The sequence below is a fragment of the Typopeltis vanoorti genome, chromosome 11 (assembly GCF_054136105.1).
Source record: "Typopeltis vanoorti isolate ZY-2024b chromosome 11, IOZ_Tvanoo_1.0, whole genome shotgun sequence".
Lineage (NCBI taxonomy): Eukaryota > Metazoa > Arthropoda > Arachnida > Uropygi > Thelyphonidae > Typopeltis > Typopeltis vanoorti.
This window is the reverse complement of record NC_143559.1, coordinates 57953067-57973740: the sequence shown is the minus strand read 5'-3', so window position 1 is coordinate 57973740 and position 20674 is coordinate 57953067. Positions and strand designations below refer to the sequence as shown.

Below are 20674 nucleotides of genomic sequence, written 5' to 3'. Positions count from 1 at the left end.
GTAACTTTATTATAAAAGGCTAGCATATTATTAAAACAAGAGTGCCCCTTAACAAATCCATGTTGACTCTCACAGATAACATTACCCTCATCTGCCCAATGCTGTATATGGTCCCTCACTAATTTCTCCAAGATCTTAACTATTGATGACACACAAACTGGCCTATAATTAGACACTTCCAGTCTGCTACCACCCTTATGCAATGGCACTATCTTACCTTCCTTCCATTCCCTGGGCACCTTTCCCATAGCCAGACTTTCATTGAAAAGCCAGGTCAAAGGAGCTGTCAGTTCTTTAGCGCATTTTCTCAAAACTCGTGGTTAAATACCATCCAGTCCCACAGATTTACTGACATCCAGAGTACTCAGTATTTGGAACACACTCTCCTCCTGCATCTCTAAACCTTGAATCTGCCCTATCCGTCTAGTATTAAAATTTCCTCCTCCAGGATGAAATACTCCAATAAAGTGTTTATTGAACAATTCCACTACGTCCTCTGTATCAGTCACTCTATTCCTATTTTTATCCCACAATGTCATTCTTCCACAATCATTTCTCCTCCTACTGGCCACATAGCTAAAAAAAATTCCCTAGGCTTTTCTTTGGATCTTAGGGCCAATCTCTTCTCATATTCCAGTTTTGCCCTCCTTACCATACCACTCTCCTGGCCTGTCTTATAGTCTTCATGCATCTGCTGTCTACCCCCTCTCCTTATATTTCTTCCATAGCCTCTTTTTCACATGCAGTTCCTGTTTAAGATTGTTTTGTCATCCACTTTACACCAAATTTTGTCCTCTTCTTCACTTGTGGAATACAGCTTATTATTGCTGCTAACAAATATTCCTTCATAATTTCCCAAGCACTAATGATATCTCACCCTTCCAATTCCTCCCTCCATGGAACTGTTCCAAGTTGATATCTAAGACTATTATAATCGCCCACCTTATAATTCCACATATGTTCTTGCATGTCTATTCATCTTCCAAGTCAAAAGCACATGGTCACTCTCTCCAACTGGTGGGAGAGATGTCACTCATCTCAGTTATTATTAACTCTTCTGATGCTACCCCCCCCCCCTCTAGATTCCACTGGGCTCAGCATTATCTGATGTCATCCCTGCTACCATCCACCTCGGATATTCTAGTTTCTCTGCATTGACACACTGACTCGTTCAGAAAACAGCAATCTCTCCAGATGCCTATGTCCTGCCTCATTCAAATGCAAGCAGTCTCTCGCATACAATTTCTTTCTGTCCTCAAATGTCCTCCAAGCATCCACATATTCCAATCTTCTCTTTTGACATGTTCTAGCTATTATGTTATTCAATATTACTGCTTTTCTGCTCAACTCTTCACTAGCATGCCTAGGCAACACAAACTATCTTTCCTCTAAGTTTTCTTTTGTACAACCTCAAGCAAGAATCTCATCTCTCTCACCACCCAATTTACATTGCCTCTTAAGTCATTCGTTCCTACCATCGCAATCATTTCATCCATCCTTTCACCCCTCTTAATTGCCATAGCCCCTCGTTCTATCGTTCCTCCAGGCAAACACTCTGCATGAATCCTATCTTGCACACCACGGATCACTGAGTCCCCATACATCACACCTCTTACCACCCTGTTCCTCAATTGCTCACCTGCATCCCTCACTCTCTCTCCTCTAATACTTTCTCTCTGTGTTCCCCTACTTACCTGCCATCATTCTATCTCTGGTTCCAGTGCTCCCCTCGCATTCTTCTCATTCCTCCTCTCCTACTGTTTCCATTCTCTCCTCTTCTATCATTCCCATAACTCTCTCTCTCATTCCCTCTCTTCCACTGATCCTATTCCCTCTTCTTCTATCATTCACATAATTCTCTCTCATTCCCCTCTCTTCTACTTCCTATTCTCTCCTCTTCTATCATTCCCTCTCTTATACTGTTCCTATTCTCTCCTCTTCTATCATTCCCATAACTCTCTGTCACTCCTACTCTGATTCACCTTGCATTCATCTCTTCCATTCGCCTAATCTCATCTCATTCCTGAGACATTCCACCTGCTCTTTCAGCTCTTTCTATCTCTCTCTGCAAGTCATCCACTCTTGTTTACCATTCATCCATCTCCAAAAACTTCACAATCATTCAACCTTTCCACACTCCCCATTCGATATTTTATCATTCATATTTCTCTCACTATTCTTGCCCTCTATCATACCAATCATCTCTCTCTCTATGTGGAGAATCTCCCACCTCTGAACTCAACAAGGTCAGGTATAGTCATCTCTAACTCACCAAGTTCCTCCCATTGCCTGCATTTTGCGCATATACGTATTTCCCCTTCTCTCGCCTGCCACATATACAACCGCCAGGAATGCACACATTCCACAAGTCCTGCATGCCTCAAAATCCCTTATTATGTCACGTAAAATGGAGTTCTTAAATGGGGGAAGACTTTGTGATATGCCATTTGCAATTGGAGCTGCCGCCATTATTATCGAGGAACTATTACAACTAAACGCTAAGTAAGTGAGTATAACTATAGGTATATCAGTATAAGTTAACTATAAGTATAAACCATATTTAAGTATACTAAATATCTAAATAGTGAAAACTTATTTTCACTATTTAGATATTTGATGGGCGTTATCTTCTTCTCTTCCACCGCTATACGTCCGATTCTGTCTCCGCCTTCTCGGTAACCAAAAATACACAATATAGAGACAACTCCAAAAACAACCACTGAAGGACACTTGTATTGCAGAAAAACAACATAGCACAAATCTCTACAGAAGTCACACTATTCACCAATTAAAAAAACACTTTTTTCAGCACAGCTCAAATACATTGCCACGTTCTTCGGTGACTCTAGAGCCCTTCCTATAATGTATAGCATTATACACATCCAAAAGGATGTGTGCCTTGCATTGAGGGATACTAAGGCAACTGATTTGAACTCATTAGCTTCAGTATATAAGTAGCCCAGTTGTGAAGATACTTCACATGCAAACTTTGTTTGCTGACACTTAGATTAAACCGAGAATATAATTTCCTGACATCTTTGATTTATGATATAACCAAGTGAAAAATCTTTCAACACTAAATACAAAAGTAATTTAGTGTTGAAAGGATCTCAACTCAAATGGATTTGAGTTGAGATCCAGGTTAGAAATAAAACACAAAGACTGTAAACTACAGATTACAGCACTGAGAAAGATTAGTGGGGTGAACAATGTCATCAATGGCAATATTATTGAGCCAGCCAAAAATGCTCTAGAAGACCAAAATATTAGATACTGGCAAGAGAATGAATAAATTGTTGTAGACTTGTGAGGTCATGTTTCCAAATAATGAATGTCATCAATCATATCTCCACCAATCAAATAATTTCAAATTGGTTTTTGAGTTGAAATTCCTTTTCAAAATTCTCTATGTAGAGATCGACTGATGGATGAGAGAGGAAAGCTAGTCCAAGCTGTTGTTTGTAAAAAACATTCCTCCAAAATAAATTTGATCAGAGGAAGCATTTAAACAATTTTCTGATGTCTAGTGGAAAAAAGATCTCCAAAAAGATCTTTACTAATGTTCAGTAAAGTAAAGAGAGAGAAATACTATAAGTTGAAGATGAGAAGAAATTATATTCTTCATTTCATCCTTTATCTAAGCATAAGTGAACAACATTAGCACATGAATTTCATTATGGGATACTAAGGCAATGATGTGAAGTCATTAGCCTCTATAAACACATAGCCCAGTCATAAAGTTACTTTGTGTGCAAATTGTTTCCAAGGATGAAACCAAGAATATAATTTCTTGGCATCTTTAACTTATAGTACAATCAAGTGAAAAACTTTCAGGCATAGAAATACTATGTTAAGAGACAGTTTCTGGATGAAAAGCTGAAATCTTGATGTAAGAATCAGAGGATCTGATGTGATATCCAAAAATACTAAGATGTTTGATAAAACATCTCTCAGAGCTGATGCCATCCATGACTGATCTTTAGTTCAGACAACTTTGTTATCTGAACTGTTTTTATATATTTTTTTGTGCTTTATTTAAAAATCCGATGAAGACCAGTTTTAGTGCACATGAAACTAGTCAGATATCAGCTTCTAAACAACGACTAATATTCATTTATCTGATCTAGAGCAATTTAATAATAAGATAAGACACTTTCTCACTACTTGTATATGGAAAATATGACTTCTGCATTACTTTAGCCTTGATATTTCTTCTGGTTCTACTCCCACCAATGAGACCTGAATAAAGGTCAAAAACAGGTTTGGTAGTGGGCCTTCATAAACGCATAACATTACACACACACACACACTAAAATGGATGTGTGCTTTGCATTACAGGATACCAATACAATTATTATGAAGTCACTAGCCTCTATATATATACAGTAGCATACAATTTAATCCAAACAAGTTGAATTTTTTCAAGTTTTTGGTTTTTGTTTCAGTTTAAACCAAAAACACACAATTTTGGTTTCGGTTTACTATTTTCAGTTTTGGTTTTAGTTCGCTATCTTGAGTGCTGCATGTTTTAACTCTTAACTGTCTATGATGTTTATAAATAGTGTAAATAAGTTGACATTTGTAGTGTTTTATTCATTTTGTGTAGCTATAAAATGTATACATCTCCAAGAAAGTGTTCAAAAATATGTATTCTTTCTCAGTACACATCCGTGACTCAGAGACAAATTGACAATTAACGGTACCCAAACTGGTGCTGGTTTGGGTACCGTTTTTTAAGAGGTTTAGAGAGACAGGTATCTTTGTAGGCAAGAGAGGAAAACTACACTTACTCGAGATTGTTTACTAGTTAGGAAAAGCAAAATAAATATGAGATTGTCTGATGTAGAATTAAATAGAGACTTGGCAGCTAGTGGGATTAATGTTTTTGATATGACACTCTGTCAAAGATTGTTACAAGCAGGGAGAACTGCCCACAGACCAAAAAAGAAACATCCGTTGATGAAAGTTATGCAGAAAAGAGGCTTCAGTGGGCAAAAGTGTGCAAAGATTGGACTGTTGAGAAGTGGAAGAAGGCCATATTCTCAGATGAGAGCCATTTCTTTGTCCATAGAGAGCGAGTACCATATGTTTGCAAATCAGAGGCTGAAAAAACTTTTCCCACCCACTTTCAACAAGCTCCTAAACACCCAGCTAAAATGATGTTCTGGGGTTGTTTTACACATGATAGTCAAGAATTACTTGTACCTGTTGACAGTATGATGAAAACTGAAAAATGAAATACAAAAAAAATTGGAGAAAAGAGTGGTCCCACAGAACCAGAAAGACAAAGAACTCATCTTCCAGCAGGGTCTTGCTTCAAGCTACACTTAAAAAAAGTTCCTCAAAAATCACAACATCCAATTGCTTCAGTAGCCAGGTAACGCTCTTGATAATAACCAAATAGAAAATTTGTGGGGGATAGTGAAAAAGAGACTTGGAAAATTAAACTGGGATACAAAGGATAACTAAATACAATCCATATAAAAGTATGGTTTCAAGATAAAGAAATGGCTTAGGCAAGGACTCTACAAACTCTATAAAAGTCCATGCCTAAGTGAATTAATGAACTTATTAGAAACAGAGGAGCACATATAAATCACAAATTATTGTGAACTTATTAAAATTTTTCTTTAAAATGTGAATGTTTGGATAAATTTGTTCATTACTGTACAAGAAGTATAGTTGTGAAATTAATTCACATGCAGACTTTTTTTTACTTATATTTCGATAAATGATTAAACAAAAATATAATTTCTTGGTATCTTTATTCTAATTGATAACCAAGTGGAAAAACTTGCACCAACTAGCACTAATCAAGAGTATTTTAATAATAAGGTGTTACACTTTTTCACCACTCGTATATGGGATATATATATATGATATCTACATTACTTCTACCTTGGTATCTCTTCTGGGTCCAGCTCCTACTTTCCATGGATGTGGGAAAATTCTCTGAAGTGGTCTCGATTATTACATCCCATTAGACAGTTGCCTATAGTATAGATTCTACTAATGTGGCCTTTATCAGTCCCTTCGTTGGATGCTTTTCCCTAGGGGTTGAGCAGTTCTGCTCAGTGACAGGGTTTACCTATTACTGAGTGGAACCACCAGTATCTTCAAGTGATTAAGAGTTAATGAGTTAAAATGAGTTAAAAGTTAATCTTCACTTTACGACAAATAATCGAGAAAGCATGGGAATATAACAGAGATCTGTATTTAAGTTTTGTCGATTTGGAAAAGGCATATGACAAGGTGCCAAGAGAGAAGCTATTCAATATGCTACAGTTATATGGTGTCAATGGGGCATTATATCAAGCAATACTTAGTCTTTATTTGAGTTGTAAGTCAGCAGTTAGAATTGAAGGAAGTACAGGAAGATGGTTTAATGTTAAATCTGGTGTCAGACAAGGATGTACATTATCTCCTCTGTTATTCATTATCTATATGGATCACATTATGAAGGAAAGTGGTATTATACATGATATCAGAATTGGAGATGTTAATGTCAGCTCTCTGCTTTATGCAGATGATGTTATACTTCTAAATAAATCCGCTACAAGTCTGCAAGATTCTCTGACTAAATTGAATAACTGTTGTAATAGATATGGTATGAAGGTCAGCAATAACAAGACAAAGACAATGAAAATAGGCAGAAGCATTGAAAATATCAACTGCATTGTGAACGGAGAACCTGTGGAACAAGTAAAACATTTCAGCTACTTAGGCACGATTTTTAATGAAGTTGGTAAATTGAATATGGAAATAGACAACAGAATCAACAAAGCTGGTATGGTGGGAAGTCAATTGAATAAATTCATGTGGAATAAAAGAGAAATTAGTCGGAACACTAAATTAGCTGTATATAAGACAGTGTTCAAACCAGTTTTAACTTATGGATCTGAGAGCTGGGTCAGAAGTAAAACACTTGACCAAAGACTAGAGACTGCAGATATGAGAGTCCTGAGAAAGATTATAGGCATTAACAGATGGCATCAATGGCAATATCATATTAAAAACGAGGATATTAGGAAAGAACTTGACATTGTCAACATCCAGGAATGCATTAGCAGAGCTAATCTCAGGTGGTATGGTCACTTAAACAGAATGGGTGAAGAAAGATTAGCAAAACAAGTGTTCTCTTCCAGGTTGGCAACAAAACAACCCAGAGGAAGACCAAGATATAGGTGGATTGATACGGTACAAAGTGCCTTAGACGATAGAAATATAAGATCTGATAATGTTGGAGTCTTGACAAGTAACAGACTGATTTGGAGGAAAATTGTAGATAGGAAGTTAGTAATGATGTAATTTTCTTCATGTAGTACTATCATATCCTGTACACCCCTTGAGGGTACATGGCAGGAATTTGATGATGATGAGTTAAAATGATCCTGAACGTCACTCATCAAGTTAGAGCAATCTGAGGTGTTGCCTAGTTTTTAAAGATGACCCTTTACTTATACAGAAGTCTGGATAGTGAACCTTCCCATTATGTATAGCATTATTCACACCCAAAAGTACATGTGCTTTGCATTATGGGATGTAAAGAGGCTATCGCCGAAAAATGTCAATTTTTCGGTGATGGCCTCTTTGCCTGGAAACTAGTGTTTTCATCCTGCATACAAGTAAATCGGCCACGAGAACATATGCAATTTGCAGACAAAAAAAAAAAAAAAAAAAAAAGGACTGTTGTTGTTGATAGTGGGCAGTATATGGCATTGTAGTTGGAGAATTAAGTAGCAGAGATGTGGTGAGTTGTGTGTAGTACAGTTAAGTAGGGTGCCCTCTTGCAATCAGTCCTTAAACTCCTTGGAGATATCACATAATAATATAGTAATTTCTTCTCCTGGTATGAGAGCAATGCATGTGTTTACTGGAGGCCTGGAGTGGCTTGAAGAAGTACCATATTCAGTCCCTAGAGCAGGGACTCTGGATTACGTGAAAAAAAAAAAATTAAATAATACAAATTAAAAACATCCAACACACAGGACAACTGTATTATAGGTTTAAAACTTTTCATAGGCAGAAGTAAAAAAAAAAAAAATTAAAAACACTTCCTCTCTTTTTCATATGCACCGTTGTGACCACTTACATTTAGTAATTCTAGTTCTTTTGCTTCTAACCTCTGCCTCCAACTCCTAACTTCTGTTTCAGCATTGCTCTGTAGTCTGTTTATCATGTTTTCCTAAACAGAAACAAGATCATTAAAAACAAAAGAATATTAAAAAATTACACAATTTTATCTAAGGAGTTACATTCTCTTATTATATCTAACACATCTTATGAATGAAATCATATATAATACATCTTTCGGACAAGATTGTTTCATAGGGATGTGCATCTTTGAACATTATTAGAAAATAATACTTTTATCTGTTAAAAGTCACAGGTACTATCCATACAAAATTATTTTTCAGAATTTTTATGTTGAGCCCATACGCGAGAGGTTGGTTGATCAACTTATAATACATTAGTACTGTATATGGGTTGGGAAAGGAGAAACTTGTTTACATTTGATTTAAGACTGTATATTGTATTTCTTGGGAAACACAACAGGGTGAAGACTGTTCCACAACACAGCAGTTGCAGGGATGGAGGAGGAGGAAAAGAAACCTGTTCTGTGGATTTCAAGGTGAACTGTGAAGGGATGTTGAGCAGCAGCTGCACATGTTAAAACAAGCTTAGTACTAAGCGAGGGAATTATTGATACTATTTCAGATGAACATTTCCCATGGAAATATTTATAGAATACACAGTGTGAAAACCAAACATCTGTGCAAAAATGTGTGTGTGTGTGGGGGGAGTGAGTTAGTAAGAGATGGGTCATTAATAAGTCTAATTGCTCTCCTCTGTAGCATTTTGAGGGAAGTGTTAGGGGACCCCCAACCCATATGTGAGAGCAGTACTCAAATAGCTGGGTGGATTTGCAAGTTATATAAAGCTAAGAGCTTAACAGCTCTTAGCTTTATATAAATTGCAGCTCACCTCAACCTACAGAACATCAACCACCACCTCCCTCAATTCTGATCTCCAAACCATCCTCCAATAGGGTTCAGATAACTTTGTGAACTTCAGTGCTAATAAAACCCAGTTCTGTCTTATCTCTCATAAAAAAGAACCATTTTCACCCAGTATTATTTTTGACGACATCCAAATTCCCAGACAAGATGAGATTTCTCTTCTTGGAATTACCCTGACATCAAGCCTCTCCTGGCATAAACACATCACAACCATTGCATCCTCAGCTTCTAAAAAAACTAGGATTTCTCTTTAACTCAAGACATTACTTCACTCCTTAAAGAGAAATCCTAGTGAAAATACTGGGTGAAAATGGTTCTTTTTTATGAGAGATAAGACAGAACTGGGTTTTATTAGCACTGAAGTTCACAAAGTTATCTGAACCCCCATTGGAGGATGGTTTGGAGATCAGAATTGAGGGAGGTGGTGGTTGATGTTCTGTAGGTTGAGGCGAGTTGTGTAGAGTTGTGTTTATCAAATGAAAGGGAGGGATGCAATGGCTGTCATCTGCAAAACTGTGTATTGGGTTGGAGGTCAAATGAAATAGGTTATTGATATATAGCAGGAAGAGGGTTGGTGAGAGGACAGAACCTTGTGGAACTCCAGCATTAGTTGAATGGTAAGAGGATAAGGAATCACACAGTATATATCCAGACAGAAAGTTGGCAATTCAACTACAAAACTCCTGGGACAGACCTAACAATGGTAGTCTGACTAGTAAGCCTTTGTGCCAGATCTGGTCAAAAGCTTTGGAGATATAAAGTGCAACCACTTGAGATTTGCCAAACTTCTCCATGGCATTTGTCCAGAGATGGGTGAACATATGTAAGATCTGTTGATTGGCAGTGACAGAATCCATACTGGTGGTCATTTATTAGTGGGTGTCTTCAAGGTAGTGTACGAGTTGGGAATTGATTTTTTCCACTACTTTAGACAGGAATGAGGTGAGCAGGCAGTAGTTGTATGGTACCATGCACCCACAGATGCAAGACACTTCTGCACATGTCAGAAGAAGAAGGCGCCATTCTAATGATATTTGGAAACCTCGAATATTGTACAATTCCTATCCAAAAAAAGGAACATAAATAGCACATTAAATTTATTAACTATGGTCTTTCTGATCATGCCCTGAATACTCTACATAGAATTGACCAGAAAGGCACCTTTTGTTTATTGCATCAAAACATGGTATGAACGTAAATTAAAGGAGGCCTGTGAAATTCTTACCAGCCACCCTAATCTTAACAATAATGATGTTCTAAAAAATCAATAGAATATGAAAGGCACATATTCTACCCACATAACCTTTCTGCCTAAGAGTTAATTATGAATAGGACTGTAGGTAATGTAGAATCTTAATTCTAATATAACAAGTCTCATGCTAAATTAGGACATCACTTCTGTTGTAATAAAACAATCTACACGAAATCATTCTCTGATGTGGTCATAAATAGAATATAGCTTTGATGTAGTTATTTTATTTATTTATTTATTTTTTTTCACTAGCAGTCAGGCCAGTAGAATAACTGTTGATGAAATCATTGTTTCTTTGGCATACAGTGTGAAATATAATATAGCTTGTCTCTCTTTCTCTCTCTGTGTGTGTGTGTGTGTGTGTGTGTGTGTGTGTGTGTGTGGTACTCCAAATGATGACCTTAATATGAAGGTCTAAACGTCGGGAAATTAAAATAATCATTTCTAACATGGTTGTATTCTCCATAATTTGTCTGAAATGAATGCTGACTATAAAGTATTGAAATCCCTATCCACCCACTGTTGTATTTTACTTTTCACCAACTTTTCCAATACCTTAACAACCATTCCCAATATATTAATTGGGTTGCAGTATGTTATCTCTGTCTTGGAGCCACCTTTATGCATAAGTACTATCTTACCCTCTTCCACTCCCTTGGAACACTGCCTGAGCTGAGACTTAGACTGAACAACTTAGTAGAGGCAAAGCCAATTCTCTTGCACATTCACGTAGTAATGTGCAAGAGAATTGCCTGATCAAGGGCTGATATGCCATCCAGTCCCACTTCTAACTTCACATTCATATTTTTATCATTTACCTGTTCAGATCAGGTCATCCCTAAAAACTATATAATGAGGGTATGAGCAAGTGGGGGTGAGAAACAGGTTTCTTGTAAGCAAAGTTGTGAATGATTGGAATGCCTTGCCTGCAGAGAATTTGAGTGTGCTTAAGGTGCAGTATGATGAGCTGTGTGTATGATAAAAAGATCTCCTAGATGAGTCTTTGACTCCATGGGGTCTTAGAGTAAAAATAACAATAATAATAATTTACCTCAATGTAGATATGAATCTCTCTAACATCAGCAACTATAAAATCACCATCTGGATGATACACCTTTGCAAAATGATCACTCAGCAATTAAACTATTTCTTTTAGTTCAGTCACCTTCCTACCATGAGAACTGTTTAAAGTCATTCTACCATAGTCATTTTTCCTCTTACTTGCTACATAACGAAAAAACTCTTGGGTTTACTTTCACTTTCCTTATCATATTAGTCACCCTTCTTGCTTGAACTTTGTACTGATCATGAGTATGCTGATCACTTTTTTTCCTTTATATTTTCTCCATAATGTTTTCTTTTGCAGTTTTTGCTTTATATCCCTAATTATCCACTTAATTCCAACAGTTTTTCCTTCTGACCTTGGGTATGCATTCTTCTATTGATACTCTCAAGCAATCTCTGACCACTTGCCATGCACTACTGACCTTCTTTCCTTATAGCTTCTCAAGCCATGGCACTCTTCCAAGACGACTCCTTTCTCTCTCAAAATCAACAGCCTAGGAATTGAATATAAACCCCTTCTTCATGTGTTTGGTAAATTCCCAGAACAAGACTGCATGGTCCCCCTTCCCAGTTGGAGACAGAATGTCTACCTTGGTTATCAATACATCTTCTGATGCTAGTATCAGATCCAACACCCTCAAACCCCTTTACCCTCTGTAACATGTTGTTTCATGTAATTATCCCTTAGCCACTGTATAAATCCCACTTCTATCTTGCCCTACCCTCTTTTCTCCCTCCAATTGATGTCCCCATAGTTAAAGTCTCCCATAATAATTGTTTGGTTTACACTCATTGTGCTGATTTGCAGATACATGGCATCTTCATGTGGACTTCCCCCCTCTTCATTCCCCCACCCCTTCTATAGCAGCACCCAACAACATTTTGTCCATTTGCCTCTATCTCACACCAGACAGGCCTCAAATGAACCATCTCGCTGAGACCTAAGAATCCTCTTTAACTTCTAATTTTGTTTGTTGTAATTCTGCAGCTATCATCAGCAATACCCCACCTCCTGTCCTGTTCCTTCTATCCTCCCTGAAAATACAATGTCCTTTGCATTCTATCCCTGTAACTATATCATTTTCATTCAACCAGGTGTCACCGCTACCTGTAATTCTTTAGCCAAGTTGAGCTTACCCATGCCAAAAACTCCTCATCCTTATTCCTGATAATTCTTGCATCCATGTACATGTATTTTAACATCCCTTTGTACCCATAGATACCCTTGTGTAATGTTATTACCAACCCATTAAAATTGGAGACCTGTGAAATACAGTTCAGAATTGCACGATCATTAATGTAGCCATAGTCATTAATCACATGGGTAGCCATACACATGCTTGATTTCATCCTCCCTAATATTTCTAGTTTCCTGGTTTTGCACCATCACACTTTCACTAAACAACCTTCTCCAAAAATCTAGCTCCAAAACTATTTAGATGTAGTCCATCAGGCACATAAGTTCTTTCATCCATCAAATTCACTCCATCAATAAACTGCACACCATTCCTCCCGCACAATCTTCTCATTGACAATCATGGCCTTTCTTCTCAGTTCTGTCCTATCATAACATGGCAGCAGACTCGCAATCTTTACTTTTTTGCTCTTCATTTTCACTTCCACTAACAACTCTTCCATATCTTCTCTGATTGCAAATTTCTCACCCTTCAAATCATTTGTGCCAGTCAATACAATCAACTTGTTCGCTCCATTCTTCTGCATACTTACAGCGTCAGTAATATCCTTTATCTTCACACCTGGAAAACATGCTTTTGTGACTTTCTCATTAAGTACACCTCTTATCATTGAATCTCCATACAATACTATCTCTTTTTTTTCAGTCTCTTGCATTTTCATGCCTTTCCCATTGACTCTTTCTTTCATGCTCTGTCCTTCCATACCACATTACAATTGTTTCTCCATTCACTCAAGTTCACTTTTTGTCCTGTGAAGGAGTCTGTGTAAGTGTGCGATTTCTTTCCGTGCTAGCACTCATCACCCACATTACTTTCAACCACTTCCTTCAAACTCAGATTCATATTTTGTGCACTATCACTCACTGCTTCTGCTACATTCTCCACAACACCTTAACAATCCTGCCTTATGTCCTTATCACTCAGTTCATTCTTTTGCAACTTGCATTTCTTATATTCACTTACGAAACATTTCCAACAAATATTTTCTCTGTTCTCGCACTTGGCAACAAATTCGTTAAACACACACTACATCGAACTAAATCCCCGCACGTAAATATTGATCAACATCGATGTCTTGGTCACTATTTTTCTTGTGAGTATTGGCAAGAAAAATTATTCCAAATAGAATACCACTTAATAAAGATGACTAAACAATATGACTTGCTACACATTCAAAAATAAACAAATTACCAATAAATTCATTAAAAATTTCACTAATATCTACTAAAAAATAACTTAGCTGAGCAACATGTGTACTGCAATCACTACCCAAGATGACAGTAGTGCTAAATTTTATTTATGTTAATTAAATAAGTATTTTTAGATATTTTTTAAAAAATTTTTAATTTAATTTTATTTTGTACTAGATGTCAGGCTAGCGTAAACGATTAACAAAGAATTTACATTTAGCTTGCTTTAGTGTAGTGTGCTATGCATATGTATGTCTTCCTAAGGCCCTCAACATAGAGGTTGATAAATCAAGTATTATTTTCCTAATTGAAAGTAAAGAATTCTCGTAGACAGGCTTATACGTTGGTTATGCATTATTAAAACACTTAAGGAATAGAACAACGTAGTTAAGGATATAAATTAAATTAAACTTTAATAAATATTTTCCGATATTTCGGCAACGTCACGTTGTCATTTTCTAAAGGAACTTACAAAAAAGTAACGTGCACGTAGGCACTACAACACAGAAACTGGGAATGAAGAGATGAAGCTATTGTTCTCCTAACAGTCCTGATGGTGCCCTCTAGTGGGCTAAATAGGTGTTCTTGGCCGTTGGTCTGCAGATGTAGGCCTCCCAAATTTGGGGCAGTCGCATACAACCAAATCTGTTGAGGTTTGGAGAATTTCTTAGGGCTGAGGCTGATTCCATAAAGAGTCTTTCAAATTTGTATTTGCTACGGTGTATCACTGTAGCTTTCTTCCACCGTATTCTGTGGCGTGTATCCAGAGCATGGTCCGCAAGCCCAGAATGACTGTATTTGTGAAAACGGATGTAGTCCTTGTGTTCAGAAATTCTGATATTCGCTGTCCTGCCTGTTTGGCCAAAGTAAGACAGTTTACAACTGCAAGGGACCTGGTAAACACCAGGTAGGTCTAGGGGAAGTGGTTGGTCTTTAGTGGAGCGGATAAGGGATGCCAATTTTCTGTAAGGTTTGTAACAGGAGGTCAGGTCATGCTTTAAGATTTTGGTAATCTTTTCCGAGGTGCCTCGGATGTAGGGAATGGTGATGGATTTAGAGTAATCCTTGTTGTGGGGGGGGAGGGGATCTGTGGTTTGTAGGTTCTAATATTTTTTGGATTTTTTGGGGGGGGAGTAGCCATTGGCTGAGAAAGTGTTGAGGAGGTGATTTAGTTCAGTGTTTAGGGCCAAGTCGTTTGAACAGATTAGTTTAGCCCTGTTGTATAGTGTTTTCACTACTCCATATTGTTGTGAGGGGGGGTGGGGTGGGATTGTTGGTGAATGTATCTGCCTGTTAAGGCTGGCAGGTGACTAGTGTGTCTAGGAAAGGGAGGCTGTTGTTTTCCTCTTTTTCCAGAGTGAATTTGATTCTGGGGTGTTGGTTGTTTAAGTGTGTTAAGAAGAAGAGAAGTGTTTCAGAGCCATGTGGCCAAATAGCGAACGCATCATCAACGTAGCAAAGCCATATGGTTGGTTTTTTTCTTCAAAGGTCTCCATAAAGAAATTGGCCAAGGGTGGGGAGAGTGGTGAACCCATGGCTGTCCCCTCTATTTGTTTGTAGAATTTTCCCTGCCAAACGAAATAGCCCGAGTTCATTGTGAACTGAAATAAGGCTGAGATATCGGGAGAAAATTTAGCTTGGATTAGCTCTAAAGTTTCCTTGAGTGGGACATTTGTAAATAAAGAGGACACATCAAAGCTGACCATTATGTCAGTATGTTGGAGTGTAAGGTTTTCTATGCTGGCTTTGAAATGGGCTGAGTTTTTTTTATGTGTGATGGTGTGTTGCCAGTATTTGGTTGCCAAATTTGGGAGGCCTACATCTGCAGACCTTCATCCCAATGGCCAAGAACACCTACTTAGCCCACTAGAGGGCACCATCAGGACTGTTAGGAGAACAATAGCTTCATCTCTTCATTCCCAGTTTCTGTGTTGTAGTGCCTACGTGCACGTAACTTTTTTGTAAGTTCCTTTAGAAAATGGCAACGTGACATTGCCGAAATATCGGAAAATATTTATTAAAGTTTAATTTAATTTATATCCTTAACTACGTTGTTCTATTCTTTAAGTGTTTTAATAATGAAAGTAAAGAAATTACTCCAACACGTGTTTTTGTCTCCATAAATTCCATGTAATGAATGCTGACCACCATGTAACCATAAAGAACCCTAATGTAAAATTGCAAGTACTGATGCAAAAATCTATCATCATTTCCATCAGTTTAGGTGACTGTACTGTCTAGATAGTAGACAAATAAAAGGGACCTGTAAACAAATGTACTTCTGCATCCTGCTGACATTAGCAAGTTCACCCACAATGTAACTAATTAGAATGTATTAAGTTGGAATGAAAGTAATATTGGAATGGAGGCAGTGGAGAAATTACTGATTAAAATAAGTGACAAGTATGATTTATCATAATTCATTTTTATAGTACATTCAAAAATTGACTGTAACTGTCAGATTTTTAGGAAAAGACAATGTATATTATAATATTAATTAAAAAACTTTAATCGATACTTCCTATATTTCAGTAATGTTACATTACCATCTTTAGGGAACATAAAAATAATGATATGTGCACATAGGCACTAACACTAAACAAATATGGCTGAAGACAACAACTGAAGTCGGTCCTAGAGTCCTAAAAGGGCCACCTAGTGTTAAACCTTGATAAGTGGGAATCCTAAAGAATTCCACATCTATCATCATTTAACAGATAGAAAAAAATAGATATAAAATTTTATGTAGGAAAATGCTTGCTTCTAAGTTGTGCTATATACATGTGATATAATATAAACTTATGTTAGCATGATGAAAAGAGATTGTAAGTTGTTAGAGGAAATAATAATTTTTTTGATTATGCAAGGCCATTAATAATGTATAAATTGAACAAAGATTTACTAAAATTTGTAATACTTGTCTGAGGAATGACTTGCATAAAATATTGTGAACAAAGGTTCAAAGGGCAAAGGCATGCCAACAGAAGGAGAGGTAGCCTCAAGCAGTTGCATGCTCACAGCATGTGGTGAAGTGTGGTCAGAAGAAAATCTGAAACAAACAGTATGAAGCGAGACCCACGTGGGTGAAGTGCTACGCATTGGGTGAGTTACGAAGGTTGCAGTGATTACTGATAGGGGAGATAGAAATAAAAGTGTAGGAACCCCCCCCCCCCCTCATAAATTTTTTTCTTCCCTTGGCTGGAAGTCGTCTGGCAGATAGAAGATTACACGGAGGAGCGGCTCTGTCCCGAAGTGCTCAGAAGTGGAACAGTAGTAAGCTATGTTCAGAGTCCGGTGAGCAATAGCAGGAAATGCGGTCCAAGTACTGGCGATGTTATAAGCTCCTGATCGTATGATGAAGGAGTACATCTCCACTCACGTATCCACAGTCCTTGGAAACACTCAGCGTCTGGGTAGCAGACATCGTGAAGGAGAAATCGCCCAATGCCACAGTTATGCCTGAAACAAGTCAGTCATGCCAGAATCGTGTGAAATCACAGAATGATCGGAGAATCCGAGGTACCTCATCGTCTAAGCGAACAAGAAGGAAGATCGGCTGAAGGAAGGCGGTCCAAATTGAAGGAACAAGTATGAAAAACCTCAGTGTAGGCGTTAAAATTTCCTTTGTCTATGAAATGTGTGCAACTTACTATGGTGTTAAGTTAAGTGAAATTAAGAGACATTAAGGATCAAGGACTGATTTATTTAGAGCAGGACTATAGCATGTTAACATTAGAAAGTACAGTGGGTTAGCTCATATACAGGTTAATTTAATGTGTATGCTTTAGAGAAAGCTGAGATGAATTAGTCTGAGTAACGAGATATATAATGAATGTTTTAATGAAAAAAATATTACTCTAGAATAACCATCTTTTGTGAATGATTTATTAGGAATGCTGTTTTTGATACTCTTGTTTCATTAAGGATACATGCAATCTTACCTGATTAGTATTGGAATTTAGTATGAATGTTAAGTGTATGTAAATGTGTTAATATGCTTAATAAACCTTTGCTATTTTTACACCTATGTGTCTGAATTCTAGAATCCGATGCACCACTTGTAAAAGGTTCGAATCTGAGCGGGGAAGAATAGGTTACATTGTGGGTCACGAATGCAAATCAATAGTCACTTGTGCACATCTTGAAATCACTTCTTGGTTAAGATAACTTTACTTAATCTAACTGTTTCAGGTTGGGGGGGGGGTGGGGGGGGGGGGGGGTGGGGGGGGGGGGGGGTGGGGGGGGGGGGGGGTGGGGGGGGGGGGGGGTGGGGGGGGGGGGGGGTGGGGGGGGGGGGGGGTGGGGGGGGGGGGGGGTGGGGGGGGGGGGGGGTGGGGGGGGGGGGGGGTGGGGGGGGGGGGGGGTGGGGGGGGGGGGGGGTGGGGGGGGGGGGGGGTGGGGGGGGGGGGGGGTGGGGGGGGGGGGGGGTGGGGGGGGGGGGGGGTGGGGGGGGGGGGGGGTGGGGGGGGGGGGGGGTGGGGGGGGGGGGGGGTGGGGGGGGGGGGGGGTGGGGGGGGGGGGGGGTGGGGGGGGGGGGGGGTGGGGGGGGGGGGGGGTGGGGGGGGGGGGGGGTGGGGGGGGGGGGGGGTGGGGGGGGGGGGGGGTGGGGGGGGGGGGGGGTGGGGGGGGGGGGGGGTGGGGGGGGGGGGGGGTGGGGGGGGGGGGGGGTGGGGGGGGGGGGGGGTGGGGGGGGGGAGTGTTATGTGATAAGAGGGTGCCGATCAATCTGAAAGGCAAAATTTATAGGACAGCAGTGAGGCCAGCTATGACATATGCTATAGAAACTGTGGCCCTGAGGAAAAATAACATTAGCAGGATGGAAGTAGCAGAGATGAGAATGCTTAGGTGGATGTGCAGTGTGACCAGAAAGGATCATCTGAGAAATGACTATGTCAGGGGAACAGTGAAAGTTACGAACTTAGGAGCGAAAATACAGGAGGCAAGGTTGAGATGGTTTGGTCATGTGATGAGGAGGGAGGACGAATATGTGGGAAGAAGGGTCATGCAGATGGATGTGCAAGGAAGGCAGAAGCGTGGGCGGCCAAAGAAGAGATGGAGGGAGCTGGTAGAAGAGGACTTGAAGATGAAGAACTTGGATGTGGTGACAGCCCAAGACAGGAAGGTGTGGAGGAGACTCATAATAAACAGTGACCCCACTTAAGTGGGAGAAGCTGCAGAAGAAGAAGATCCTCACAAAACATATCATAACCTTCCATCTACCAGGATGTCATCCTCATCCAATCATGTCTCACTTATTCCAACAATTTTTGGGTGATATTAAAAACAATTTTTGGATGAACAGATTCAATTAATGCAACCATTTCATTTGCCTTGTTTCTTACTCTTCTAGTATTTGTATAGAAACACAGCAGCTTATTTCCGGATCTATAGCTAGTTCCACTGATACCACTTATTTGATGCGACTTCTCCATGCTTAACTTGAGCCATTTCTTTTTCTCCTTATTCATCTTAGAACCTTCTTCAAATCTGACTGTTTTTCCCCTTGATCACAAGTCATTCCCTTTCCTTTTTGTCTACACATGCATTCACATCCTCTTTGAGTATCTACCTTTCTCATGATGTGTGTGTTCCTCTGTCCACTCTGAGCCTCCCCATTTCCCTGTCTGTCTTACACAACTGTTCTCTCATTCTCTATACTCAATGCTGCTCACTTCTTCATTCACAACCACCACTTCAATCTCGCCCATTCTTCCACATCGCTTCCCACTTGATCAGATTCATTCTCTGTACTCACTTCTTTACCTTCCAGCAGCAGTCTCTCCAAGCGACTCCCACCAAAACCACTGAAATGCAGTCCATCACACCTATACAGTTCACTTCATCCTTCAAACTTATTAATGACTGACATACTTGTTAAGTGGTAGATGGATTTTTCTCTCAGCATCAGACAACCACCAACCTTGCTTACTGGAGACATGATGTTCCAATATTAGAAAAAAAAAGTTCCACTTCTGGTCTTTAGAGCAGGCTTTCCTGATTACATAACCTAAACCTTGGCATACCCACAGTAATAATACATAAAAGTTACTAACATTACTGTTTACTAACATTCAATTAAAAATTAATAGCAATTAATGATTTCATAAGCTTGAAATCATTAATATCCCAAGTAAAAATCAACATTAAAATTTTTCTCTCATGCATTTATTAAATTTAAAGAACATAACCATAGCTAGTGTAAATTGAGTCAGTCAACTGAATCACATAAAATTAGCCAAAACACTAATTTACTAAAAGCAGTATTTAAATTACTTTATGAATCTGAGAGCTGGGTTAGAAAAAAGTTGACTGAGACAACGAATAGAGTTCTGAGAAAAATTAGAGAAATGAATAGATGGAATCTATAGCAAAATCATTAAAACTGAGGATTTTTATTAAGGAACTTAACCTTAACATTATTAGCATTCAGGAATGTGTGTGCAAGAAGGGCTAATCTCATATAGTCACTTAAATAGAATGAAGAAGGTTAGAAAAACAAGGATTTAATGCAACAAGGTAAGAAAAAGACCCTGAAGAGGGAACCAAGATCTAGATGGATTGATGTAGTTAGAAGTGTCTAAGAAGACTAAAATATAAGCACATTTTAGGCTTAAGTGCTGGTTTACATTCATACTAAAATTTAATGGAATGAATACAGCACAAAGAGAAATAATTAAACAGCAGGTTTAATTGTTCCAATATTTCGTCTGTCACAGAGACATCTTCAAGAATACATATTAAAACTATAATAACACACAAAAACAAACACAAAACAATAAGTGGAATCAACTAGACTATCTAAAGTCGTAGGAGGGATGCCCTCTAAGGGTGCTATTAAAATTTTCCAAAGCATTGGAAGTTCAAGATAACCATATTTATTACGGCTAGGCTGATTTTTTTTAAATATGCTGCTAATTCTAAGAAGAGTCAAGTTCATATTTGATGTAATAA

General features: G+C 38.6%; 1 protein-coding gene across 1 annotated transcript in view; it reads right to left on the bottom strand.

The window, feature by feature from the left end:
- LOC150101609 (uncharacterized) overlaps window positions 1-17147 on the bottom strand; it is a 137336-nt gene extending 120189 nt beyond the window's left edge. Inside the window, exons 1-2 of the mRNA XM_090399856.1 lie at window positions 17103-17147; window positions 8093-8185 (exon numbers count right to left, since the gene is read on the bottom strand). Of these exons, the coding sequence (XP_090255982.1) occupies window positions 8093-8185; window positions 17103-17147 (138 nt within the window). The remainder of the gene's footprint in view (window positions 1-8092; window positions 8186-17102) is intronic.
- Between the last annotated feature and the right edge of the window lie 3527 nt (window positions 17148-20674).